The sequence below is a fragment of the Panulirus ornatus genome, chromosome 13 (genome assembly GCF_036320965.1).
Source record: "Panulirus ornatus isolate Po-2019 chromosome 13, ASM3632096v1, whole genome shotgun sequence".
NCBI lineage: Eukaryota > Metazoa > Arthropoda > Malacostraca > Decapoda > Palinuridae > Panulirus > Panulirus ornatus.
The window spans coordinates 21456834-21484780 of NC_092236.1; the positions used below are offsets into that span (position 1 = coordinate 21456834).

General features: G+C 42.4%; 1 protein-coding gene across 3 annotated transcripts in view; it reads left to right on the forward strand.

The window, feature by feature from the left end:
* LOC139752803 (tetratricopeptide repeat protein 17) overlaps positions 1-27947 on the forward strand; it is a 232207-nt gene that overhangs the window by 59252 nt on the left and 145008 nt on the right. For 2 of the 3 annotated variants that reach the window (XM_071668723.1, XM_071668721.1), the window contains one exon: positions 311-566. In XM_071668723.1, coding sequence (XP_071524824.1) covers positions 311-566 — 256 coding nt within the window. The remainder of the gene's footprint in view (positions 1-310; positions 567-27947) is intronic. The other variant, XM_071668722.1, reaches the window with a different exon arrangement.

Here is a 27947-nt window from a genome sequence, read left to right on the forward strand (position 1 = left end):
CCAGTGGAAAGATCAGCATTTGAAAAAGTATTCGTAATCCAAACATTGCATGATTCCCAAATAATTCGGACTAGAGGTCTCCTGCTTTTTTCTAAAACACAATAGTACATGGTATACGAATTATGATATCCCCTTTGATTTCATCATAAGAGTTCAGTTATCAATTATGATTTAATTTCCTAAAGTAAATTGTAGATATGCTAGGGAATTAGAAGTATCCAGTGCATGTCCTTATTATGCAGTAGACATTTATATTCGTGCCCATTTTCCCATCCTCATATCTAACTCTTGTTCATCTATCATCTAACAGATAACCTCTTCCATCTGCCAGGCCAGGACTGTTTCCAGTACCAGCAGGATGGCCACACCTTCCTGAGCTGCAACATGAGGCGAGATCAATTAGAACAGCGAGGCTCACCTTCAGAGCTTCTACTGGATCTCCAGAGTCTTTTGCACACAGTGGAATCTGAAGCTCTCAGGCTGGGACAGCATGTGCTGAAGAGGAAACCTCTGTTGATATCACAAGTTCCACAGATTATGCCTTTGCACCCAGCCAAGACATATAGGTAAGAACTATTCTGTGCACCTTGTTCAAATTTAGTTAATTAATTTTTTACTTGAAGATATTAGTCCTTCAATCATGCCAGTCTCATGTCAGATGTTTGTATAAGAACTAGAAAAAAAGATTTAGTGGTGTGGGAGGTGGGCAGATTAGAAAGGGTAGTGAGTGGTCGGATGATGAAGTAAGATTGTTAGTGAAAGAGAAGAGAGAGTCATTTGGATGATTTTTGCAGGGAAATCATGCAAAGGACTGAGAGATGTATAAAAGAAAGAGGCAGGAGGTCAAGAGAAAGGTACAAGAGGTGAAAAAGAGGGCAAATGAGAGTTGGGGTGAGAGTGTGTCATTAAATTTTAGGGAGAATAAAAAGATGTTCTGGAAGGAGGTAAATAGAATGTGTAAGACAAGGGAATTAATGGGAATTTCAGTGAAGGCGGCTAATGGGGAGGTGATAACAAGTAGTGGTGATGTGAGAAGGAGATGGAGTGAGTATTTTGAAGGTTTGTTGAATGTGTTTGATGATAGAGTGGCAGATATAGGGTGTTTTGGTCGAGGTGGTGTGCAAATTGGGAGGGCTAGGGAGAATGATTGGTAAACAGAGAAGAGGTAGTAAAAGCTTTGCGGAAGATGAAAGCCAGCAAGGCAGCTGGTTTGCATGGTGTTGCAGTGGAATTTATTAAAAAGAGGTGACTGTATTGTTGACTGGTTGGTAAGGTTATTTAATGTATGTATGATTCATGGTGAGGTGCCTGAGGATCAGTGGAATGCGTGCATAGTGCCATTGTACAAAGGCAAAGGGGATAAAAGTGAGTGCTCAAATCACAGAGGTATAAGTTTGTTTGTTGAGTATTCCTGGGAAACTGTATGGGAGGGTATTGATTGAGAGGGTGAAGGCATGTACAGAGCATCAGATTGGGGAAGAACAGTGTGGTTTCAGAAGTGGTAGAGGATGTGTGGATCAGGTGTTTGCTTTGAAGAATTATTATATTTATTTTTTTATTATACTTTGTCGCTGTCTCCCGCGTTTGCGAGGTAGCGCAAGGAAACAGACGAAAGAAATGGCCCAACCCCCCCCCCCATACACATGTATATACATACGTCCACACACGCAAATATACATACCTACACAGCTTTCCATGGTTTACCCCAGACGCTTCACATGCCTTGATTCAATCCACCTTTGTATTCCTGATCATTTCACTTTCATCATGCAAGCTTTTCCCATTTTCATTTATGCTAATTATCCCATGGCCTCAATTATACTTTCACTAGCCAATCTCTCACCTTTGCATTCAGATACTCTTGCTCAAAAATTTCGTCTTTTGTATTAAGACTCCAAGGTTTTCACCCAGCTCTTCCTAAAATGCATTCTTTTTTGATCACTCCTGTCACCTCCAGATGCATAAGCACAGTCATTCACCTTTCATATTATCATTTTAACCCACATCAATCTTGAACTCGTTTCTTAAACTCATTAACTCAGACCCACAGCTACATCTGCATTGAAAGTGCCACCTGTTCATTCTCTCATCCATACTATAACCTAGAACCATGACCCTAGAACATTCTCAAACTGCTCTACCTTTGAACCCTTGCAACTTTATTTTCCTATGAGTCAGAATATCCAGGTTGCTTTCATCAAACATAGCATGTCTTTCCTGACTTTTTGCCCTGTCACAGCCATGGACATCCCAATTAAATCTTTCCTGGAAAATCTTTGCAGAACACGAGGGGAAGGTTTTCAGTTTCCACTTCTCACCTGTTAATATCCTTTTATGACACACAGATCTTTCGATAGCATTCTTCCTTCCCTATTCCCATGGATAATAGTTCCTTTGTAGAGCTTTGTATTGGATGGTAGATATTGGTTTTTGCGCATTGTTTGTAAGAACTTTAGATAAGTGCAAATTAGGTCATTGTTCATATGTTGCTGTTGATACCTCATAAAGTTCGTAAAGGTAGAAAGATGCAGCAGAAATAGATTAAAAAATGTACATAGTAATCTTCTGTCTTTATTTCTTCATACTTGTTTGCTGTTCCCCTCATTTGTAAGGTAGTGCTTGGACCATATTAAGAAATGGTCTCATTTTCTCACGTCCAGCCTCTATCTTTCATGTGTAATACATCGGAGCCACAAGTCTCTATCTTCCACCTGGCTCCACAGACGTTTCTGTCGTTCCTCTAGCTGCTTCATATGCTTTACTTCAATCCATATACAGGATGTTACCCCTTGTATACCACAGTGCTCCAATTCCCTCAATCTTGTACATGCCTTATTCCTTCTTGCATGTTCAGGCCCTGAGCACTAAAAATCTTTTTCACTCTATCCTTCCATCACTTATTCAGTCTTTGTCTCCTTGACCCCTCCACTTCTGACACATATATCCTCTTTGACAAATTATGACACTTCTTTTTTACCTAATGATTTCTTACTCAGTCAACCCTACTCACACCACTTATTGTCTTTAAGCCTTTCTTTTCTAACACATTCACCTTTTTCCATACATTCTCATCTAGCTTATGCCTCACATTCTTAGAACTCAGTTGGGACTTCTACACCCTCAAACATGCCCTTCTTTGCCCTCCCTAACAGTGACCTCTCTTTCCAGATATTCCTCATTGCTCTTAGGACTTTCTCCCTCTCACCCAGGATGTGACTTAATTCAGCTCCCATGGTATCATTTGCTGTCATGTCCACTCCCAGGTGTTTAAAACATCATTTCTTCCAAGTTTTCCCCTTTCAAACTCACACCCCAACAAGCCTGACTCTCTCCACTGCTAAACCTAATAACCTTACTTTTATTATTTTTTTTTTTTTTTTTTTTTACATATATTCACCATTTCCTGCATCATCGAGGTAGCATTAAGAACAGGACTGAGCCCTAGAGGGATTATCCTTACTTGGCCCCCTTCTCTGTTCCTTTCACACACTTTCCCAAACCCACTTATTCCCTTCATATGTCCAAACCATTTCAGCACACCCTTTTCACAATCTTTTTATTACCATAGCTTTCTTTCTGCTATTGACGTTTGTGTGAATAAATTGTACATTTCCTTTTCCATAGCCAGAGGTTGAACCATTATGTGACATTCATTTTTTTTCATTCATTTCAAGCTAAAAGTTTGTTTTCTAAATTGTTTCTTACATTTTTCATATGTATATATATGTATGTGTGTGTGTGTGTGTGTATGTGCGTATGTGTGTGTATGTGTGTGTGTGTGTATATGTATATATATATGTATATTATCCCTGGGGATAGGGGTGAAAGAATACTTCCCACGTATTCCTCGCGTGTCGTAGAAAGCGACTAGAGGGGACGGGAGCGGGGGGCCGGAAATCCTCCCCTCCTTGTATTAACTTTCTAAAATGGGAAACAGAAGAAGGAGTCACGCGGGGAGTGATCATCCTCCTCGAAGGCTCAGAGTGGGGTGCCTAAATGTGTGTGGATGTAACCAAGATGTGAAAAAAGGAGAGATAGGTAGTATGTTTGAGGAAAGGAACCTGGATGTTTTGGCTCTGAGTGAAACGAAGCTCAAGGGTAAAGGGGAAGAGTGGTTTGGAAATGTCTGGGGAGTGAAGTCAGGGGTTAGTGAGAGGACAAGAGCAAGGGAAGGAGTAGTAATACTCCTGAAACAGGAGTTGTGGGAGTATGTGATAGAATGTAAGAAAGTAAATTCTCGATTAATATGGGTAAAATTGAAAGTTGATGGAGAGAGGTGGGTGATTATTGGTGCATATGCACCTGGGCATGAGAAGAAAGATCATGAGAGGCAAGTGTTTTGGGAGCAGCTGAATGAGTGTGTTAGCGGTTTTGATGCACGAGACCGGGTTATAGTGATGGGTGATTTGAATGCAAAGGTGAGTAATGTGGCAGTTGAGGGAATAATTGGTATGCATGGGGTGTTCAGTGTTGTAAATGGAAATGGTGAAGAGCTTGTAGATTTATGTGCTGAAAAAGGACTGATGATTGGGAATACCTGGTTTAAAAAGCGAGATATACATAAGTATACTTATGTAAGTAGGAGAGATGGCCAGAGAGCGTTATTGGATTACGTGATAATTGACAGGCGTGCGAAAGAGAGACTTTTGGATGTTAATGTGCTGAGAGGTGCAACTGGAGGGATGTCTGATCATTATCTTGTGGAGGCTAAGGTGAAGATTAGTATGGGTTTTCAGAAAAGAGGAGTGAATGTTGGGGTGAAGAAGGTGGTGAGAGTAAGTGAGCTTGGGAAGGAGACCTGTGTGGGGAAGTACCAGGAGAGACTGTGTACAGAATGGAAAAAGGTGAGAACAATGGAAGTAAGGGGAGTGGGGGAGGAATGGGATGTATTTAGGGAATCAGTGATGGATTGCGCAAAAGATGCTTGTGGCATGAGAAGAGTGGGAGGTGGGCTATTTAGAAAGGGTAGTGAGTGGTGGGATGAAAAAGTAAGAGTATTAGTGAAAGAGAAGAGAGAGGCATTTGGACGATTTTTGCAGGGAAAAAATGCAATTGAGTGGGAGAAGTATAAAAGAAAGAGACAGGAGGTCAAGAGAAAGGTGCAAGAGGTGAAAAAAAGGGCAAATGAGAGTTGGGGTGAGAGAGTATCATTAAATTTTAGGGAGAATAAAAAGATGTTCTGGAAGGAGGTAAATAAAGTGCGTAAGACAAGGGAGCAAATGGGAACTTCAGTGAAGGGCGTAAATGGGGAGGTGATAACAAGTAGTGGTGATGTGAGAAGGAGATGGAATGAGTATTTTGAAGGTTTGTTGAATGTGTCTGATGACAGAGTGGCAGATATAGGGTGTTTTGGTCGAGGTGGTGTGCAAAGTGAGAGGGTTAGGGAAAATGATTTGGTAAACAGAGAAGAGGTAGTAAAAGCTTTGCGGAAGATGAAAGCCGGCAAGGCAGCAGGATTGGATGGTATTGCAGTGGAATTTATTAAAAAAGGGGGTGACTGTATTGTTGATTGGTTGGTAAGGTTATTTAATGTATGTATGACTCATGGTGAGGTGCCTGAGGATTGGCGGAATGCGTGCATAGTGCCATTGTACAAAGGCAAAGGGGATAAGAGTGAGTGCTCAAATTACAGAGGTATAAGTTTGTTGAGTATTCCTGGTAAATTATATGGGAGGGTATTGATTGAGAGGGTGAAGGCATGTACAGAGCATCAGATTGGGGAAGAGCAGTGCGGTTTCAGAAGTGGTAGAGGATGTGTGGATCAGGTGTTTGCTTTGAAGAATGTATGTGAGAAATACTTAGAAAAGCAAATGGATTTGTATGTAGCATTTATGGATCTGGAGAAGGCATATGATAGAGTTGATAGAGATGCTCTGTGGAAGGTATTAAGAATATATGGTGTGGGAGGCAAGTTGTTAGAAGCAGTGAAAAGTTTTTATCGATGATGTAAGGCATGTGTACGTGTAGGAAGAGAGGAAAGTGATTGGTTCTCAGTGAATGTAGGTTTGCGGCAGGGGTGTGTGATGTCTCCATGGTTGTTTAATTTGTTTATGGATGGGGTTGTTAGGGAGGTAAATGCAAGAGTCCTGGAAAGAGGGGCAAGTATGAAGTCTGTTGGGGATGAGAGAGCTTGGGAAGTGAGTCAGTTGTTGTTCGCTGATGATACAGCGCTGGTGGCTGATTCATGTGAGAAACTGCAGAAGCTGGTGACTGAGTTTGGCAAAGTGTGTGGAAGAAGAAAGTTAAGAGTAAATGTGAATAAGAGCAAGGTTATTAGGTACAGTAGGGTTGAGGGTCAAGTCAATTGGGAGGTGAGTTTGAATGGAGAAAAACTGGAGGAAGTGAAGTGTTTTAGATATCTGGGAGTGGATCTGTCAGCGGATGGAACCATGGAAGCGGAAGTGGATCATAGGGTGGGGGAGGGGGCGAAAATTTTGGGAGCCTTGAAAAATGTGTGGAAGTCGAGAACATTATCTCGGAAAGCAAAAATGGGTATGTTTGAAGGAATAGTGGTTCCAACAATGCTGTATGGTTGCGAGGCGTGGGCTATGGATAGAGTTGTGCGCAGGAGGATGGATGTGCTGGAAATGAGATGTTTGAGGACAATGTGTGGTGTGAGGTGGTTTGATCGAGTAAGTAACGTAAGGGTAAGAGAGATGTGTGGAAATAAAAAGAGCGTGGTTGAGAGAGCAGAAGAGGGTGTTTTGAAATGGTTTGGGCACATGGAGAGAATGAGTGAGGAAAGATTGACCAAGAGGATATATGTGTCGGAGGTGGAGGGAACGAGGAGAAGAGGGAGACCAAATTGGAGGTGGAAAGATGGAGTGAAAAAGATTTTGTGTGATCGGGGCCTGAACATGCAGGAGGGTGAAAGGAGGGCAAGGAATAGAGTGAATTGGAGCGATGTGGTATACAGGGGTTGACGTGCTGTCAGTGGATTGAATCAAGGCATGTGAAGCGTCTGGGGTAAACCATGGAAAGCTGTGTAGGTATGTATATTTGCGTGTGTGGATGTGTGTATGTACATGTGTATGGGGGGGGGGGGTTGGGCCATTTCTTTCGTCTGTTTCCTTGCGCTACCTCGCAAACGCGGGAGACAGCGACAAAGTATAAAAAAAAAAAAAAAAAAAAGCTTTCTTTTATCCTTTCATTACTTACTCTTTAAAACCACCTCACAACATAGTGTCTTCAAACATTTTATTTGCAACACATCCATCCTCCTCAGCACAGCTTTATCTGTAGCCCATGCCTCACATCCATATGATATTGTTGGTACTACTATTCCATCAGACACCCGTCTTTGCCCTCGTAGGTAATCTTTTCGAGGTAGCATTAAGAACAGAGGACTGAGCCCTAGAGGGATTATCCTTACTTGGCCCCCTTCTCTGTTCCTTTCACACACTTTCCCAAACTCACTTATTCCCTTCATATGTCCAAACCATTTCAGCACACCCTCTTCAGCTCTTTCAACCACAGTCTTTTTATTACCATAGCTTTCTTTTATCCTTTCATTACTTACTCTATAAAACCACCTCACAACATAGTGTCTTCAAACATTTTATTTGCAACACATCCATCCTCCTCAGCACAGCTTTATCTGTAGCCCATGCCTCACATCCATATGATATTGTTGGTACTACTATTCCATCAGACACCCATTTTTGCCCTCCTAGGTAATCTTTTCTCTTTTCACAGTCTTCAGCGCTTTCAGAACCTCTTCCCCCTTCAACCACCCTATGACTTGCTTCTGCCATGTACACTCCCAGGTATCTGAAACACTTCACTTCCAAGTTTTCTCCATTCAGACTCACACCCCAACTAACCTGTCCCTCAACCCTGCTAAACCTAATAACATTGCTTTTATTCACATTCACTCTCAGCCTCTTCTTTCACACACCTTTCCAAACTCAGCCACTAACTTCAGCAGTTTTTAAATCATATCTGCCACCAGTGCTACATCATCAGCAAACAACAGTGTACTCACTTCCTGGGCCCCCTCATCCTCCACAGACTGCATATTTGCCCTTCTCTCCAAGACTCTCACATTTAGGAGCTACCCTCACTACCCCATCCATAAACAATTGAACAATCATGGTGACATCACACACCACTGCCATAGACTGATCTTCACTTGGAACCATTTACTCTCCTCTCTTCATACTTTTACACATGCCTTATTCTCTTGATAAAAACTTCTCTCTGCTTCTAGTAGCTTTCCTTCCACACCATATATTCTTAAGATCTTAAGGCATTAAGACCCTGTCATATATTTTCTCAAGATCGATAGATGCTGCATACAAAGCCATTTGTTTCTCTATGTGTTTCTCACTCTTATTCTTTAAAGCAAATTCCTGATCCACACACCGTCTACCACTTTGGAAACTACACTGTTCCTACCGAGTCTGATGCCCCGTGGATGCCTTCACCCTTTCAGTCACCACTCTCTTATGCAACTTGGTGGGAACACTCAGCAATCTGTGATTTTAAGAGCCACCTTTATGCCCCTTGCCTTTGTTATACAGTGGCACTATACATGCATTCCACCAATCCTCTGGCACCTCACCATGATCCATACTAACCAATCAACAACACAGTCATCCCCCTTTCTCAATAAGCTTAACTGCATTACCATCCATTCCAGCTGCCTGCCAGATTTTACCTTATATAAGATTTTCACCACCTCTTCCATTTTCACCAAACCACTCTACATGACTCACTTTGCATTCCACCCTGACCCAAACACCCTGCATCTGCCACTGTGTCATCATACACATTCAGCAGTCCCTCAAAATACTCACTCCATCTCCACACTTCTTCACAAGCTATTACGACTTTCCCTCTTGCCTCTTCACTGCTGTTCACATTTGGTTTTTGTTTTTCACACATTATTTTCTCCTTCCAAAACATCATTTTCTCCCTTAAGTTTACAGATAGTCGCTCACCCAACTCTCAATTTCCCTCTTTTTCAATTCCTGCACCTTCCTCTCGACCACCTACCACTTCCACTACTGTATCTCCCAGTCATTTGCACTCCTCCCTTGTAAGTACTACCCAAATGCCTATCTTTTTGTCACTAGCAACTTTACTTCTTCATCCCACCACTCATTACCCTTTCTAATCTGACCACCTCTTACCTTTTGCAAGCCACATGCATCTCTTGCGCATGCCAGCTCTGGTTCCCTAAATACTTCCCATTCCTCACCAACTCCCCTTCTTTCATTAACTCTCGCTTTTTGCTATTCTTCATCCAATCTCTCCTGGAATTTCTTCACACAACTCCTCCCTGTCTCCACAAGTTAGTAATCTGATATCCCACCAGCTGCCCCTCTCAGCACATTCACATCCAAAAGGCTCTTCTTTTATGTGACTCTCAGTTGATATGCAATCCAATTATGCCTGCTTATCATCTGCCCTACTCACATAGGTGTACTTGTGTATGTCTGGCATATATGTATGGCATCACCCATAGATACTTTATTTTTATTTTCATTCTTTCCCCCTACCCTTCTGCTATCAGTTGTAGTCTTTGATAAATATTAATGTCAGATATGGAAACTCACTCTTGAAGTAGAACCTTCAGACACAATTGAAAATGTGAAGGAAAATAGTGAAATTGGAGAAAAATGTAGCTTAGACATTGAAGCCTATTGATACAGTGGTTAAATTGATGAGAACTGCTATTGACATTTGTGTAAACAAATTATACATTTCCTTTTTTCCATAGCCAGAGGTTGAACCATTATGTGACATTCATTTTTTTCATTCATTTCAAGCTAGAAGTTTCAGTTTTCTAAATTGTTTCTTACATTTTTCATATGTATATATATGTATGTGTGTGTGTGTGTATATGTGCGTATGTATGTGTATGTGTGTGTATGTGTATATGTATATTTTTATTTTTTTATTTTTATTATACTTTGTCGCTGTCTCCCGCGTTTGCGAGGTAGCGCAAGGAAACAGACGAAAGAAATGGCCCAACCCCCCCCATACACATGTATATACATACGTCCACACACGCAAATATACATACCTACACAGCTTTCCGTGGTTTACCCCAGACGCTTCACATGCCTTGCTTCAATCCACTGACAGCACGTCAACCCCGGTATATGTATATATATATGTATATTATCCCTGGGGATAGGGGTGAAAGAATACTTCCCACGTATTCCTCGCGTGTCGTAGAAAGCGACTAGAGGGGACGGGAGCGGGGGGCCAGAAATCCTCCCCTCCTTGTATTAACTTTCTAAAATGGGAAACAGAAGAAGGAGTCACGCGGGGAGTGCTCATCATCCTCGAAGGCTCAGAGTGGGGTGCCTAAATGTGTGTGGATGTAACCAAGATGTGAAAAAAGGAGAGATAGGTAGTATGTTTGAGGAAAGGAACCTGGATGTTTTGGCTCTGAGTGAAACGAAGATCAAGGGTAAAGGGGAAGAGTGGTTTGGGAATGTCTGGGGAGTAAAGTCAGGGGTTAGTGAGAGGACAAGAGCAAGGGAAGGAGTAGCAATACTCCTGAAAGAGGAGTTGTGGGAGTATGTGATAGAGTGTAAGAAAGTAAATTCTCGATTAATATGGGTAAAACTGAAAGTTGATGGAGAGAGGTGGGTGATTATTGGTGCTTATGCACCTGGACATGAGAAGAAAGATCAAGAGAGGCAAGTGTTTTGGGAGCAGCTGAATGAGTGTGTTAGCGGTTTTGATGCACGAGACCGGGTTATAGTGATGGGTGATTTGAATGCAAAGGTGAGTAATGTGGCAGTTGAGGGAATAATTGGTATACATGGGGTGTTCAGTGTTGTAAATGGAAATGGTGAAGAGCTTGTAGATTTATGTGCTGAAAAAGGACTGATGATTGGGAATACCTGGTTTAAAAAGCGAGATATACATAAGTATACTTATGTAAGTAGGAGAGATGGCCAGAGAGCGTTATTGGATTACGTGTTAATTGACAGGCGTGCGAAAGAGAGACTTTTGGATGTTAATGTGCTGAGAGGTGCAACTGGAGGGATGTCTGATCATTATCTTGTGGAGGCTAAGGTGAAGATTTGTATGGGTTTTCAGAAAAGAAGAGTGAATGTTGGGGTGAAGAGGGTGGTGAGAGTAAGTGAGCTTGAGAAGGAGACCTGTGTGAGGAAGTACCAGGAGAGACTGAGTACAGAATGGAAAAAGGTGAGAACAATGGAAGTAAGGGGAGTGGGGGAGGAATGGGATGTATTTAGGGAATCAGTGATGGATTGCGCAAAAGATGCTTGTGGCATGAGAAGAGTGGGAGGTGGGTTGATTAGAAAGGGTAGTGAGTGGTGGGATGAAGAAGTAAGAGTATTAGTGAAAGAGAAGAGAGAGGCATTTGGACGATTTTTGCAGGGAAAAAATGCAATTGAGTGGGAGATGTATAAAAGAAAGAGACAGGAGGTCAAGAGAAAGGTGCAAGAGGTGAAAAAAAAGGGCAAATGAGAGTTGGGGTGAGAGAGTATCATTAAATTTTAGGGAGAATAAAAAGATGTTCTGGAAGGAGGTAAATAAAGTGCGTAAGACAAGGGAGCAAATGGGAACTTCAGTGAAGGGCGCAAATGGGGAGGTGATAACAAGTAGTGGTGATGTGAGAAGGAGATAGAGTGAGTATTTCGAAGGTTTGTTGAATGTGTTTGATGATAGAGTGGCAGATATAGGGTGTTTTGGTCGAGGTGGTGTGCAAAGTGAGAGGGTTAGGGAAAATGATTTGGTAAACAGAGAAGAGGTAGTGAAAGCTTTGCGGAAGATGAAAGCCGGCAAGGCAGCAGGTTTGGATGGTATTACAGTGGAATTTATTAAAAAAGGGGGTGACTGTATTGTTGACTGGTTGGTAAGGTTATTTAATGTATGTATGACTCATGGTGAGGTGCCTGAGGATTGGCGGAATGCGTGCATAGTGCCATTGTACAAAGGCAAAGGGGATAAGAGTGAGTGCTCAAATTACAGAGGTATAAGTTTGTTGAGTATTCCTGGTAAATTATATGGGAGGGTATTGATTGAGAGGGTGAAGGCATGTACAGAGCATCAGATTGGGGAAGAGCAGTGTGGTTTCAGAAGTGGTAGAGGATGTGTGGATCAGGTGTTTGCTTTGAAGAATGTATGTGAGAAATACTTAGAAAAGCAAATGGATTTGTATGTAGCTTTTATGGATCTGGAGAAGGCATATGATAGAGTTGATAGAGATGCTCTGTGGAAGGTATTAAGAATATATGGTGTGGGAGGAAAGTTGTTAGAAGCAGTGAAAAGTTTTTATCGAGGATGTAAGGCATGTGTACGTGTAGGAAGAGAGGAAAGTGATTGGTTCTCAGTGAATGTAGGTTTGCGGCAGGGGTGTGTGATGTCTCCATGGTTGTTTAATTTGTTTATGGATGGGGGTTGTTAGGGAGGTAAATGCAAGAGTTTTGGAAAGAGGGGCAAGTATGAAGTCTGTTGGGGATGAGAGAGCTTGGGAAGTGAGTCAGTTGTTGTTCGCTGATGACACAGCGCTGGTGGCTGATTCATGTGTGAAACTGCAGAAGCTGGTGACTGAGTTTGGTAAAGTGTGTGGAAGAAGAAAGTTAAGAGTAAATGTGAATAAGAGCAAGGTTATTAGGTACAGTAGGGTTGAGGGTCAAGTCAATTGGGAGGTGAGTTTGAATGGAGAAAAACTGGAGGAAGAGAAGTGTTTTAGATATCTGGGAGTGGATCTGGCAGCGGATGGAACCATGGAAGCGGAAGTGGATCATAGGGTGGGGGAGGGGGCGAAAATTCTGGGGGCCCTTGAAGAATGTGTGGAAGTCGAGAACATTATCTCGGAAAGCAAAAATGGGTATGTTTGAAGGAATAGTGGTTCCAACAATGTTGTATGGTTGCGAGGCGTGGGCTATGGATAGAGTTGTGCGCAGGAGGATGGATGTGCTGGAAATGAGATGTTTGAGGACAATGTGTGGTGTGAGGTGGTTTGATCGAGTGAGTAACGTAAGGGTAAGAGAGATGTGTGGAAATAAAATGAGCGTGGTTGAGAGAGCAGAAGAGGGTGTTTTGAAGTGGTTTGGGCACATGGAGAGGATGAGTGAGGAAAGATTGACCAAGAGGATATATGTGTCGGAGGTGGAGGGAACAAGGAGAGGAGGGAGACCAAATTGGAGGTGGAAAGATGGAGTGAAAAAGATTTTGTGTGATCGGGGCCTGAACATGCAGGAGGGTGAAAGGAGGGCAAGGAATAGAGTGAGTTGGAGCGATGTGGTATACCGGGGCTGACGTGCTGTCAGTGGATTGAATCAAGGCATGTGAAGCGTCTGTGGTAAACCATGGAAAGCTGTGTAGGTATGTATATTTGCGTGTGTGGACGTGTGTATGTACGTGTGTATGGGGGGGGCCATTTCTTTCGTCTGTTTCCTTGCGCTACCTCGCAAACGCAGGAGACAGCGACAAAGTATTAAAAAAAAAAAAAAAAAATGGAAACTGTAGTTTTGCCCTGATAGAAAGGTGGTAAAAAAGGAGCAATTACCATTTTCTTATCTTGCTGGAGAACTGACACCTTCTGGGAATTTAGTTGGGAATTCACTCTGTAGCCAAAGGTTGATAGTAGATATCAAGAAAAGTTAAGAAAAAGAGTATGATAGATTAACCATATTTTTACTGTATAGGCAGTTAAGTTTGGCATGCTGAATTTGGCATATCATGTATTCATTGACTTTTGATGGATATTATCTCGTCTTTACCATTATTGCTGTGCAAAGAAGTTTTCTTAGTGGTGACTTCAATATGTACTGATTCATTATCACTGTATTTCTTGCCTCAGTGACTATCATTAATTGGCCACTAATTGATGTGGTGCATATAAGTGTATACGATAGGACCATACTTTCCCCTGTGTGGTAAATGGGTAACATACTATTGGATGTTTTCTTGGTTCTAATTATAATATAGGGTGTTTTGGTCGAGGTGGTGTGCAAAGTGAGAGGGTTAGGGAAAATGATTTGGTAAACAGAGAAGAGGTAGTGAAAGCTTTGCGGAAGATGAAAGCCGGCAAGGCAGCAGGTTTGGATGGTATTGCAGTGGAATTTATTAAAAAAGGGGGTGACTGTATTGTTGACTGGTTGGTAAGGTTATTTAATGTATGTATGACTCATGGTGAGGTGCCTGAGGATTGGCGGAATGCGTGCATAGTGCCATTGTACAAAGGCAAAGGGGATAAGAGTGAGTGCTCAAATTACAGAGGTATAAGTTTGTTGAGTATTCCTGGTAAATTATATGGGAGGGTATTGATTGAGAGGGTGAAGGCATGTACAGAGCATCAGATTGGGGAAGAGCAGTGTGGTTTCAGAAGTGGTAGAGGATGTGTGGATCAGGTGTTTGCTTTGAAGAATGTATGTGAGAAATACTTAGAAAAGCAAATGGATTTGTATGTAGCATTTATGGATCTGGAGAAGGCATATGATAGAGTTGATAGAGATGCTCTGTGGAAGGTATTAAGAATATATGGTGTGGGAGGAAAGTTGTTAGAAGCAGTGAAAAGTTTTTATCGAGGATGTAAGGCATGTGTACGTGTAGGAAGGGAGGAAAGTGATTGGTTCTCAGTGAATGTAGGTTTGCGGCAGGGGTGTGTGATGTCTCCATGGTTGTTTAATTTGTTTATGGATGGGGTTGTTAGGGAGGTAAATGCAAGAGTTTTGGAAAGAGGGGCAAGTATGAAGTCTGTTGGGGATGAGAGAGCTTGGGAAGTGAGTCAGTTGTTGTTCGCTGATGACACAGCGCTGGTGACTGATTCATGTGAGAAACTGCAGAAGCTGGTGACTGAGTTTGGTAAAGTGTGTGGAAGAAGAAAGTTAAGAGTAAATGTGAATAAGAGCAAGGTTATTAGGTACAGTAGGGTTGAGGGTCAAGTCAATTGGGAGGTGAGTTTGAATGGAGAAAAACTGGAGGAAGTGAAGTGTTTTAGATATCTGGGAGTGGATCTGGCAGCGGATGGAACCATGGAAGCGGAAGTGGATCATAGGGTGGGGGAGGGGGCGAAAATTCTGGGAGCCTTGAAGAATGTGTGGAAGTCGAGAACATTATCTCGGAAAGCAAAAATGGGTATGTTTGAAGGAATAGTGGTTCCAACAATGTTGTATGGTTGCGAGGCGTGGGCTATGAATAGAGTTGTGCGCAGGAGGATGGATGTGCTGGAAATGAGATGTTTGAGGACAATGTGTGGTGTGAGGTGGTTTGATCGAGTGAGTAACGTAAGGGTAAGAGAGATGTGTGGAAATAAAAAGAGCGTGGTTGAGAGAGCAGAAGAGGGTGTTTTGAAGTGGTTTGGGCACATGGAGAGGATGAGTGAGGAAAGATTGACCAAGAGGATATATGTGTCGGAGGTGGAGGGAACAAGGAGAAGAGGGAGACCAAATTGGAGGTGGAAAGATGGAGTGAAAAAGATTTTGTGTGATCGGGGCCTGAACATGCAGGAGGGTGAAAGGAGGGCAAGGAATAGAGTGAATTGGAGCGATGTGGTATACCGGGGCTGACGTGCTGTCAGTGGATTGAATCAAGGCATGTGAAGCGTCTGGGGTAAACCATGGAAAGCTGTGTAGGTATGTATATTTGCATGTGTGGACGTATGCATATACATGTGTATGGGGGGGGTTGGGCCATTTCTTTCGTCTGTTTCCTTGCGCTACCTCGCAAACGCGGGAGACAGCGACAAAGTATAGAAAAAAAAAAAAATTATAATTGTGTATGGACAACAAAAAAAGAATAAAAAGGAGACTATATTGTAATTGCAGGCCTCTGTTAAAATGCAGATCATGTGGTAATCACTGCTAAGGGGTTAATGCTCATTTTGACAACATTGTTCTTGAAAGTATATGTAATTTGAATTGATTTGGTTTGTGGCTTGTCAGTGGTGGTCACTGATCCAGTATTATATGGAAATCCTGTAATCTGAGCCACTTGGTAGATTTTTATAGTGATAAACATTGCACAGGCAAAGCATACCCCAGTCATGGCCATCCTTAGATCAAAACAAAACAGAGTGTGAGAAAAAGAATGAAGAAATTTATCAGAGTAGACCTGACTATTTGAGGTATAAAGCCAATAGGAAAACAAAAAGATGAAAGAAGGAAGAAAAATGTTGAAATTATGCATATCAAGCTGTCAGAGATAACAATCGTATTGCCAATAATGATAGGAATGTTTTCAGATGAACATTCAGGCATGGTATGGAACTTCACAGAAAAAACTGCCATGTGATAAACAAGTATATGTTCATGTTAGAGAATTACTGTGCTATTCATTTGTAGGATTTATTTTATTTTGAATAAATGAAGAATTTTGTAATGCATATGTAGAGACTACTTTGAAGTAGGCACCAGTTGCACAGAATATAAGAAATTGAAATTAATGTTAACGGATGATTATCTCTGGAAATGAGTAAATCTAATATACGGAGGGTAAAGTATACTTCCCTCGCATTCCTCACGTGTCGTACAAGGCGACTAAAGGGGATGGGAGCGTTGGGCTTGAAACCCTCCCCTCCTTGTATTTTAACTTTCTAAAAGGGGAAACAGAAGAAGGAGTCATGCGAGGAGTGCTCATCCTCTTTGAAGGCTCAGATTAGGGTGTCTAAATCTCTGTGGATGTAACCAAGATGAGAAAAAAGGTGAGATAGGTAGTATGTTTGAGGAGAGGAACCTGGATCTTTTGGTTCTGAGTGAAACGAAGCTCAAGGGTAAAGGGGAAGAATGGTTTGGGAATGTCTTGGGAGTAAAGTCAGGGGTTAGTGAGAGGATAAGAGCAAGGGAAGGAGTAGTACTACTCCTGAAACAGGAGTGGTGGGAGTATGTGATAGAGTGTAAGATTGATATGGGTAAAACTGAAAGTGGATAGAGAGAGAGGGGTGATTATTGGTGAATATGCACCTGGGCATGAGAAGAAAGATCATGAGAGGCAAGTGTTTTGAAAGCAGCTGAGTGAGTGTGTTAGTAGTTTTGATGCACGAGACCGGGTTATAGTGATGGGTGATTTGAATGCAAACGTGAGCAATGTGGCAGTTGAGGGAATAATTGGTGTACATTGGGTGTTCAGTGTTGTAAATGGAAATGGTGAAGAGCTTGTAGATTTATGTGCTGAAAAAGGACTGGTGATTGGGAATACCTGGTTTAAAAGAGAGATATACATAAGTATACGTATGTAAGTAGGAGAGATGGCCAGAGAGCATTATTGGATTACATTTTAATTGATAGGCGCGCGAAAGACAGACTTTTGGATGTTAATGTGCTGAGAGGTGCATCTGGAGGGATGTCTGATTTTTATCTTTTGGACTTGAAGGTGAAGATTTGTAGAGGTTTTCAGAAAAGAAGAGAGAATGTTGGGGTGAAGAGATGGTGAGAGTAAGTGAGCTTGGGAAGGAGACTTGTGTGAGGAAGTACCAGGAGAGACTGGGTAGAGAATGGAAAAAGGTGAGAACAAAGGAGGTAAGGGGAGTGGGTGAAGAATGGGATGTATTTAGGGAAGCAGTGATGGCTAGCGCAAAAGATGCTTGTGGCATGAGGAGCGAGGGAGGTGGGCAGATTAGAAAGGGTAGTGAGTGGTGGGACGAAGAAGTAAGATTAGTAGTGAAAGAGAAGAGAGAGGCATTTGGGTGATTTTTGCAGGGAAATAATGCAAATGCCTGGGAGATGTGTAAAAGAAAGAGGCAGGAGGTCAAGAGAAAGGTGCAAGAGGTAAAAAAGCAAATGAGAGTTGGGGTGAGAGAGTATCATTAAATTTTAGGGAGAATAAAAAGATGTTTTGGAAGGAGATGAATAAAGTGCGTAAGACAAGGGAACAAATGGGAACATCAGTGAAGAGGGCTAATGGGGAGGTGATAACAACTAGTGGTGATGTGAGGAGATGGAGTAAGAATTTTGCAGGTTTGTTGAATGTGTTTGATGATAGAGTGGCAGATATAGGGTGTTTTGGTCAAGGTGGTGTGCAAAGTGAGAGGGTTAGGGAGAATGATCTGGTAAATAGAGAAAAAGTAGTAAAAGCTTTGCGGAAGATGAAAGAAGGCAAGGCAGTGGGTTTGGATGGTATTGCAGTGGAATTTATTAAAGAAGGGGGTTACTGTATTGTTGACTGGTTGGTAAGGTTATTTAATGTATGTATGACTCATGGTGAGGTGCCTGAGGATTGGTGGAATGCTTGCATAGTGCCATTGTGCAAAGGCAAAGGGGATAAAAGTGAGTGCTCAAATTACAAAGGTATAAGTTTGTTGAGTATTCCTGGTAAATTATATGGGAGGGTATTGATTGAGAGGGTGAAGGCATGTACAGAGCATCAGATTGGGGAAGAGCGGTGTGGTTTCAGAAGTGGTAGAGGATGTGTGGATCAGGTATTTGCTTTGAAGAATGTATGTGAGAAATACTTAGAAAAGCATATGGTTTTGTATGTAGCATTTATGTATCAGGAGAAGGCATATGATAATAGTTGATAGAGATGCTCTGTGGAAGGTATTAAGAATGTATGGTGTGGGAGGCAAGTTGTTAGAAGCAGTGAAAAGTTTTTATCGAGGATGTAAGGCATGTGTACGTGTAGGAAGAGAGGAAAGTGATTGGTTCTCAGTGAATGTTGGTGTGCGGCAGGGGTGTGTGATGTCTCCATGGTTGTTTAATTTGTTTATGGATGGGGTTGTTAGGGAGGTGAATGCAAGAGTTTTGGAAAGAGGGGCAAGTATGCAGTGTGTTGTGGATGAGAGCTTACGAAGTGAGTCAGTTGTTGTTCGCTGATGATACAGCCCTAGTGGCTGATTCGGGTGAGAAACTGCTGAAGCTGGTGACTAAGTTTGGTAAAGTGTGGGAAAGAAGAAAGCTGAGAGTAAATGTGAATAAGAGCAGGGTTATTAGGTACAGTAGGGTTGAGGGTCAAGTCAATTGGGAGGTAAGTTTGAATGGAGAAAAACTGGAGGAAGTGAAGTGTTTTAGATATCTGGGAGTGGATTTGGCAGTGGATAGAACTATGGAAACGGAAGTGATTCATAGGGTTGGGAGGGGGCGAAAGTTCTGGAAGCGTTGAAGAATGTGTGGAAGTCGAGAACGTTATCTTGGTAAGCAAAAATGGGTATGTTTGAAGGAATAGTGGCTCCAACGATGTTATATGGTTGCGAGGCGTGAGCTATAGATAGAGTTGTGTGGAGGAGGGTGGATGTGCTGGAAATGAGATATTCGAGGACAATATGTGGTGTGAGGTGGTTTGATCGAGTAAGTAATGAAAGGGTAAGAGAGATGTGTGGTGGTTAAAAGAGTGTTGTGGTTGAGAGAGCAGAATAGGGTGTTTTGAAATGGTTTGGTCGTATGGAAAGAATGAGTGAGGAAAGATTGACAAAAAGGATATATGTGTCAGAGGTGGACGGAACGAGGAGAAAGGGGAGACCAAATTGGAGGTGGAAAGATGGAGTGAAAAAGATTTTGAGTGATCGGGGCCTGAACATGCAAGAGGGTGAAAGGCGTGTAAGGAATGGAGTGAATTGGAATGATGTGGTATACTGGGGTCGACGTACTGTCAGTGGATTGAAGCAGGGCATGTAAAGCGTCTAGGGTAAACCATGGAAAGTTCTGTGGGGCCTGGATGTGGAGAGGGAGCTGTGTTTTCGGTGCATTATATATGACTGCTAGAGACTGAGTGTGAACGAATGTGGCCTTTGTTTCTTTTCCTAGCGCTACCTCACGCACATTTGGGGGGAGGAGGTTGTCATTTCATGTGTGGTGCGGTGAATAAGGGCGGACAGTATGAATTATGTACATGTGTATATATGTCTGTATGTGTATATATATGTATACGTTGAGATGTATAGGTATGTATATGTGCGTGTGTGGACACATACATGTGTATGTGGGTGGGTTGACCTATTTCTTTCATCTGTTTCCTTGCATTACCTTGCTAACGTGGGAGACAGCGACAAAGTGGAATAAATAATATGTCTTTTTCTTTTTCTTTCAAACTATTCGCCATTTCCCGCGTGATATACATATATACACATGCACATAATTCATACTTTCTGCCTTTATTCATTTCCATCGCCACCCCGCCACACATGAAATAACAACTCCCTCCCCTCGCATGTGCGCAAGGTAGCGCTAGGAAAAGACAACAAAGGCCACATTCGTTAACACTCAGTCTCTAGCTGTTATGTATAATGCACTGAAACCACAGCTCCCTTTCCACATCCAGGCCCCACAGAACTTTTCATGGTTTACCCCAGACACTTCACATGCCTTGTTCAATCCATTGACAGCACGTCGACCCCGGTATACCACATCTTTCCAATTCACCCTATTCCTTGCATGCCTTTCACCCTCCTGCATCTTCAGGCCCCGATCACTCAAAATCTTTTTCACTCCATCTTTCCACCTCCAATTTGGTCTCCCACTTCTCCTCGTTCCATCCACCTCTGACACATATATCCTCTTGGTCAATCTTTCCTCACTCATTTTCTCCATATGACCAAACCAATTTAAAACACCCTTTTCTGCTCTCTCAACCGCACTCTTTTTATTACCACACATCTCTCTTACCCTATTGTAACTTACTCGATCAAACCACCTCACACCACATATTGTCCTCAAACATCTCATTTCCAGCACACCTACCCTCCTCCGCACAACTCTGTCTATAGCCCATGCCTCGCAACCATGTAACATTGTTGGAACCACTATTCCTTCAAACGTACCGATTTTTGTTTTCCGAGATAATGTTCTCGACTTCCACACATTCTTCAACGCTCCCAGAACTTTCGCCCCCTACCCCACTCTATGATTCACTTCCGCTTCCATGGTTTCATCCGCTGCCAAATCCACTCCCAGATATCTAAAACACTTCATTTCCTCCAGTTTTTCTCCATTCAAACTTACCTCCCAATTGACTTGTCCCTCAACCCTACTGTACCTAATAACCTTGCTCTTATTCACATTTATTTTCAGCTTTCTTCTTTTACAAACTTTACCAAACTAGGTCACCAGCTTCTGAAGTTTCTCACACGAATCAGCCACCAGCGCTGTATCCTCAGCGAACAACTGACTCACTTCCTAAGCTCTTTCATCCCGAACAGACTGCATACTTGCCCCTCTTTCCAAAACTCTTATCATTCACCTCCCTAACAACCCCATCCATAAACAAATTAAACAACCATGGAGACATCACACACCCCTGCCGCACACCAACATTCACTGAGAACCAATCACATTCCTTTCTTCCTACACGTACACATGCCTTACATCCTTGATAAAAACTTTTTACTGCTTCTAACAACTTGCCTCCCACACCATATATTCTTAATACCTTCCACAGAGCATCTCTATCAACTCTATCATATGCCTTCTCCAGATCCATAAATGTTACATACAAATCCATTTGCTTTTTTAAGTATTTCTCACATACATTCTTTGAAGCAAACACCTGATCCACATATCCTCTACCACTTCTGAAACCACACTGCTCTTCCCCAGTCTGATGCTCTGTACATGCCTTCACCCTCTCAATCAATACCCTCCCATATAATTTCCCAGGAATACTCAACAAACTTATACCTCTGCAATTTGAGCACTCACTTTTATCCTCTTTGCCTTTGTGCAGTGGCACCATGCAAGCATTCCGCCAATCCTCAGGCACATCACCATGAGTCATACATACAATAAATAACCTTACCAACCAATCAACAATACAGTCATCCCTTATTTAATAAATTCCGCTGCAATGCCATACAAACCCGCTGCCTTGCCAGCTTTGATCTTCCGCAAAGCTTTTACTACCTCTTCTCTATTTTCCAAATCATTCTCCCTAACCCTCTCACTTTGCACACCACCTCGACCAAAACACCCTATATCTGCCACTCTGTCATCAAACACATTCAACAAACCTTCAAAATACTCACTCCATCTCCTTTTCACATCACCACCACTTCTTATCACCTCCCCATTTACCACCTTCACTGAAGTTCCCATTTCTTCCCTTGTCTTATGCACTTTATTTACCTCCTTCAAAACATCTTTTTATTTTCCCTAAAATCAAATGATACTATCTTACCCCAACTCTCATTTGCCCTCTTTTTCACCTCTTGTGCCTTTTTCTTGACCTTCTGCCTCTTTCTTTTATACATCTGCCAGTCATTTGCATTATTTCCCTGCAAAAATCGTCCAGATGCCTCTCTCTTCTCTTTCACTAATAATGTTACTTCTTCATTCCACCACTCACTACCCTTTCTAATCTGCCCACCTCCCTCGCTTCTCATGCCACAAGCATCTTTTGCGCAAGCCATCACTGCTTCCCTAAATACATCCCATTCTTCACCCACTCCCCTTACGTCCTTTTTTCTCACTTTTTTCCATTGTGTACTCAGTCTCTCCTGGTACTTCTTCTCACAAGTCTCCGTCCCACGCTCACTTACTCTCACCATCTCTTTACCCCAACATCGTCTCCTTCTTTTCTGAAAACCTTTACAAATCTTCACCTTCGCTTGCACAAGATAATGATCAGACATCCCTTCAGTTGCACCTCTCAGCACATTAACATCCAAAAGTCTCTCTTTCGTGCGCCTATCAGTTAACACGTAATCCAATAACGCTCTCTGGCCATCTCTCCTACTTACATACGTATACTTATGTATATCACCTGTCCTTTTTCAGCACATAAATCTACAAGCTCTTCACCATTTCCATTTACAACACTGAACACCCTTTGTACACCAATTATTCCCTCAACTGCCACATTACTCACCTTTGCATTCAAATCACCCATCACTATAACCCAGTCTCGTGCATGAAAACTACTAACACACTCTCTCAGCTGATCCCACGTATTCGCTGCATGTCGTAGAAGGCAACCAAAAGGAGAGGGAGCGGGTGGCTGGAAATCCTCACCTCTCATTTTTTAATTTTCCAAAAGAAGGAACAGAGAAGGGGGCGAGGTGAGGATATTCCTTCAAAGGCCCAGTCCTCTGTTCATAACACTACCTCGCTAATCTGGGAAATGGTGAATAGTATGAAAAAGAAAGAAATGTATATATATATATATATATATATATATATATATATATATATATATATATATATATATAGGTATGTATATTTGCGTGTGTGGACGTGTGTATGTACATGTGTATGGGGGGGGGGTTGGGCCATTTCTTTCGTCTGTTTCCTTGCGCTACCTCGCAAACGCGGGAGACAGCGACAAAGTATAAAAAAAAAAAAAAAAAAAAATATATATATATATATATATATATATATATATATTTTTTTTTTTTTTTTTTTTATACTTTGTCGCTGTCTCCCGCGTTTGTGAGGTAGCGCAAGGAAACAGACGAAAGAAATGGCCCAACCCACCCCCATACACATGTATATACGTACGTCCACACACGCAAATATACATACCTACACAGCTTTCCATGGTTTACCCCAGACGCTTCACATGCCTTGATTCAATCCACTGACAGCACGTCAACCCCGGTATACCACATCGTTCCAATTCACTCTATGCCTTGCCCTCCTTTCACCCTCCTGCATGTTCAGGCCCCGATCACACAAAATCTTTTTCACTCCATCTTTCCACCTCCAATTTGGTCTCCCTCTTCTCCTCGTTCCCTCCACCTCCGACACATATATCCTCTTGGTCAATCTTTCCTCACTCATTCTCTCCATGTGCCCAAACCATTTCAAAACACCCTCTTCTGCTCTCTCAACCACTCTCTTTTTATTTCCACACATCTCTCTTACCCTTACGTTACTTACTCGATCAAACCACCTCACACCACACATTGTCCTCAAACATCTCATTTCCAGCACATCCATCCTCCTGCGCACAACTCTATCCATAGCCCACGCCTCGCAACCATACAACATTGTTGGAACCACTATTCCTTCAAACATACCCATTTTTGCTTTCCAAGATAATGTTCTCGACTTCCACACATTCTTCAAGGCTCCCAGAATTTTCGCCCCCTCCCCCACCCTATGATCCACTTCCGCTTCCATGGTTCCATCCGCTGCCAGGTCCACTCCCAGATATCTAAAACACTTCACTTTCTCCAGTTTTTCTCCATTCAAACTCACCTCCCAATTGACTTGATCCTCAACCCTACTGTACCTAATAACCTTGCTCTTATTCACATTTACTCTTAACTTTCTTCTTTCACACACTTTACCAAACTCAGTCACCAGCTTCTGCAGTTTCTCACATGAATCAGCCACCAGCGCTGTATCATCAGCGAACAACAACTGACTCACTTCCCAAGCTCTCTCATCCCCAACAGACTTCATACTTGCCCCTCTTTCCAAAACTCTTGCATTCACCTCCCTAACAACCCCATCCATAAACAAATTAAACAACCATGGAGACATCACACACCCCAGCCGCAAACCTACATTCACTGAGAACCAATCACTTTCCTCTCTTCCTACACGTACACATGCCTTACATCCTCGATAAAAACTTTTCACTGCATCTAACAACTTGCTTCCCACACCATATATTCTTAATACCTTCCACAGAGCATCTCTATCAACTCTATCATATGCCTTCTCCAGATCCATAAATGCTACATACAAATCCATTTGCTTTTCTAAGTATTTCTCACATACATTCTTCAAAGCAAACACCTGATCCACACATCCTCTACCACTTCTGAAACCACACTGCTCTTCCCCAATCTGATGCTCTGTACATGCCTTCACCCTCTCAATCAATACCCTCCCATATAATTTACCAGGAATACTCAACAAACTTATACCTCTGTAATTTGAGCACTCACTCTTATCCCCTTTGCCTTTGTACAATGGCACTATGCACGCATTCCGCCAATCCTCAGGCACCTCACCATGAGTCATACATACATTAAATAACCTTACCAACCAGTCAAGAATACAGTCACCCCCTTTTTAATAAATTCCACTGCAATACCATCCAAACCTGCTGCCTTGCCGGCTTTCATCTTCCGCAAAGCTTTTACTACCTCTTCTCTGTTTACCAAATCATTTTCCCTGACCCTCTCCCTTTGCACACCACCTCGACCAAAACACCCTATATCTGCCACTCTATCATCAAACACATTCAACAAACCTTAAAAATACTCCCTCCATCTCCTTCTCACATCACCACTACTTGTTATCACCTCCCCATTTGCACCCTTCACTGAAGTTGCCATTTGCTCCCTTGTCTTACGCACTTTATTTACCTCCTTCCAGAACATCTTTTTATTCTCCCTAAAATTTAATGATACTCTCTCACCCCAACTCTCATTTGCCCTTTTTTCACCTCTTCCACCTTTCTCTTGACCTCCTGTCTCTTTCTTTTATACATCTCCCACTCAATTGCATTTTTTCCCTGCAAAAATCGTCCAAATGCCTCTCTCTTCTCTTTCACTAATACTCTTACTTCTTCATCCCACCACTCACTACCCTTTCTAATCAACCCACCTCCCACTCTTCTTACGCCACATGCCACAAGCATCTTTTGCGCAATCCATCACTGATTCCCTAAATACATCCCATTCCTCCCCCACTCCCCTTACTTCCATTGTTCTCACCTTTTTCCATTCTGTACTCAGTCTCTCCTGGTACTTCCTCACACAAGTCTCCTTCCCAAGCTCACTTACTCTCACCACCCTCCCCACCCCAACATTCACTCTTCTCTTCTGAAAACCCATACAAATCTTCACCCCAGCCTCCACAAGATAATGATCAGACATCCCTCCAGTTGCACCTCTCAGCACATTAACATCCAAAAGTCTGTCTTTCGTGCGCCTATCAATTAACACGTAATCCAATAACGCTCTCTCGCCATCTTTCCCACTTACACAAGTATACTCATGTATATCTCGCTTTTTAAACCAGGTATTCCCAATCATCAGTCCTTTTTCAGCACACAGATCTACAAGCTCTTCACCATTTCCATCTACAACACTGAACACCCCATGTATACCAATTATTCCCTCAACTGCCACATTACTCACCTTTGCATTCAAATCACCCATCACTATAACGCGGTCTCGTGCATCAAAACCACTAACACACTCATTCAGCTGCTCCCAAAACACTTGCCTCTCATGATCTTTCTTCTCATGCCCAGGTGCATATGCACCAATAATCACCCATCTCTCTCCATCAACTTTCAGTTTTACCCATATTAATCGAGAATTTACTTTCTTACATTCTATCACATACTCCCGCAACTCCTGTTTCAGGAGTACTGCTACTCCTTCCCTTGCTCTTGTCTTCTCACAAACCCCTGACTTTACTCCCCAGACATTCCCAAACCACTCTTCCCCTTTACCCTTGAGCTTCGTTTCACTCAGAGCCAAAACATCCAGGTTCCTTTCCTCAAACATACTACTATTTCTCCATTTTTCACATCTTGGTTACATCCACACACATTTAGGCACCCCACTCTGAGCCTTCGAGGAGGATGAGCACTCCCCGCGTGACTCCTTCTTCTGTTTCCCATTTTAGAAAGTTAATACAAGGAGGGGAGGATTTCTGGCCCCCCGCTCCCGTCCCCTCTAGTCGCTTTCTACGACATGCGAGGAATGCGTGGGAAGTATTCTTTCACCCCTATCCCCAGGGATAATATATATATAAGTATACTTATGTAAGTAGGAGAGATGGCCAGAGAGCGTTATTGGATTACGTGTTAATTGACAGGCGTGCGAAAGAGAGACTTTTGGATGTTAATGTGCTGAGAGGTGCAACTGGAGGGATGTCTGATCATTATCTTGTGGAGGCTAAGGTGAAGATTTGTATGGGTTTTCAGAAAAGAAGACTGAATGTTGGGGTGAAGAGGGTGGTGAGAGTAAGTGAGCTTGGGAAGGAGACCTCTGTGAGGAAGTACCAGGAGAGACTGAGTACAGAATGGAAAAAGGTGAGAACAATGGAAGTAAGGGGAGTGGGGGAGGAATGGGATGTATTTAGGGAATCAGTGATGGATTGCGCAAAAGATGCTTGTGGCATGAGAAGAGTGGGAGGTGGGTTGATTAGAAAGGGTAGCGAGTGGTGGGATGAAGAAGTAAGAGTATTAGTGAAAGAGAAGAGAGAGGCATTTGGACGATTTTTGCAGGGAAAAAATGCAATTGAGTGGGAGATGTATAAAAGAAAGAGACAGGAGGTCAAGAGAAAGGTGCAAGAGGTGAAAAAAAGGGCAAATGAGAGTTGGGGTGAGAGAGTATCATTAAATTTTAGGGAGAATAAAAAGATGTTCTGGAAGGAGGTAAATAAAGTGCGTAAGACAAGGGAGCAAATGGCAACTTCAGTGAAGGACGCAAATGGGGAGGTGATAACAAGTAGTGGTGATGTGAGAAGGAGATGGAGTGAGTATTTTGAAGGTTTGTTGAATGTGTTTGATGATAGAGTGGCAGATATAGGGTGTTTTGGTCGAGGTGGTGTGTAAAGGGAGAGGGTTAGGGAAAATGATTTGGTAAACAGAGAAGAGGTAGTGAAAGCTTTGCGGAAGATGAAAGCCGGCAAGGCAGCAGGTTTGGATGGTATTGCAGTGGAATTTATTAAAAAAGGGGGTGACTGTATTCTTGACTGGTTGGTAAGGTTATTTAATGTATGTATGACTCATGGTGAGGTGCCTGAGGATTGGCGGAATGTGTGCATAGTGCCATTGTACAAAGGCAAAGGGGATAAGAGTGAGTGCCCAAATTACAGAGGTATAAGTTTGTTGAGTATTCCTGGTAAATTATATGGGAGGGTATTGATTGAGAGGGTGAAGGCATGTACAGAGCATCAGATTGGGGAAGAGCAGTGTGGTTTCAGAAGTGGTAGAGGATGTGTGGATCAGGTGTTTGCTTTGAAGAATGTATGTGAGAAATACTTAGAAAAGCAAATGGATTTGTATGTAGCATTTATGGATCTGGAGAAGGCATATGATAGAGTTGATAGAGATGCTCTGTGGAAGGTATTAAGAATATATGGTGTGGGAGGCAAGTTGTTAGAAGCAGTGAAAAG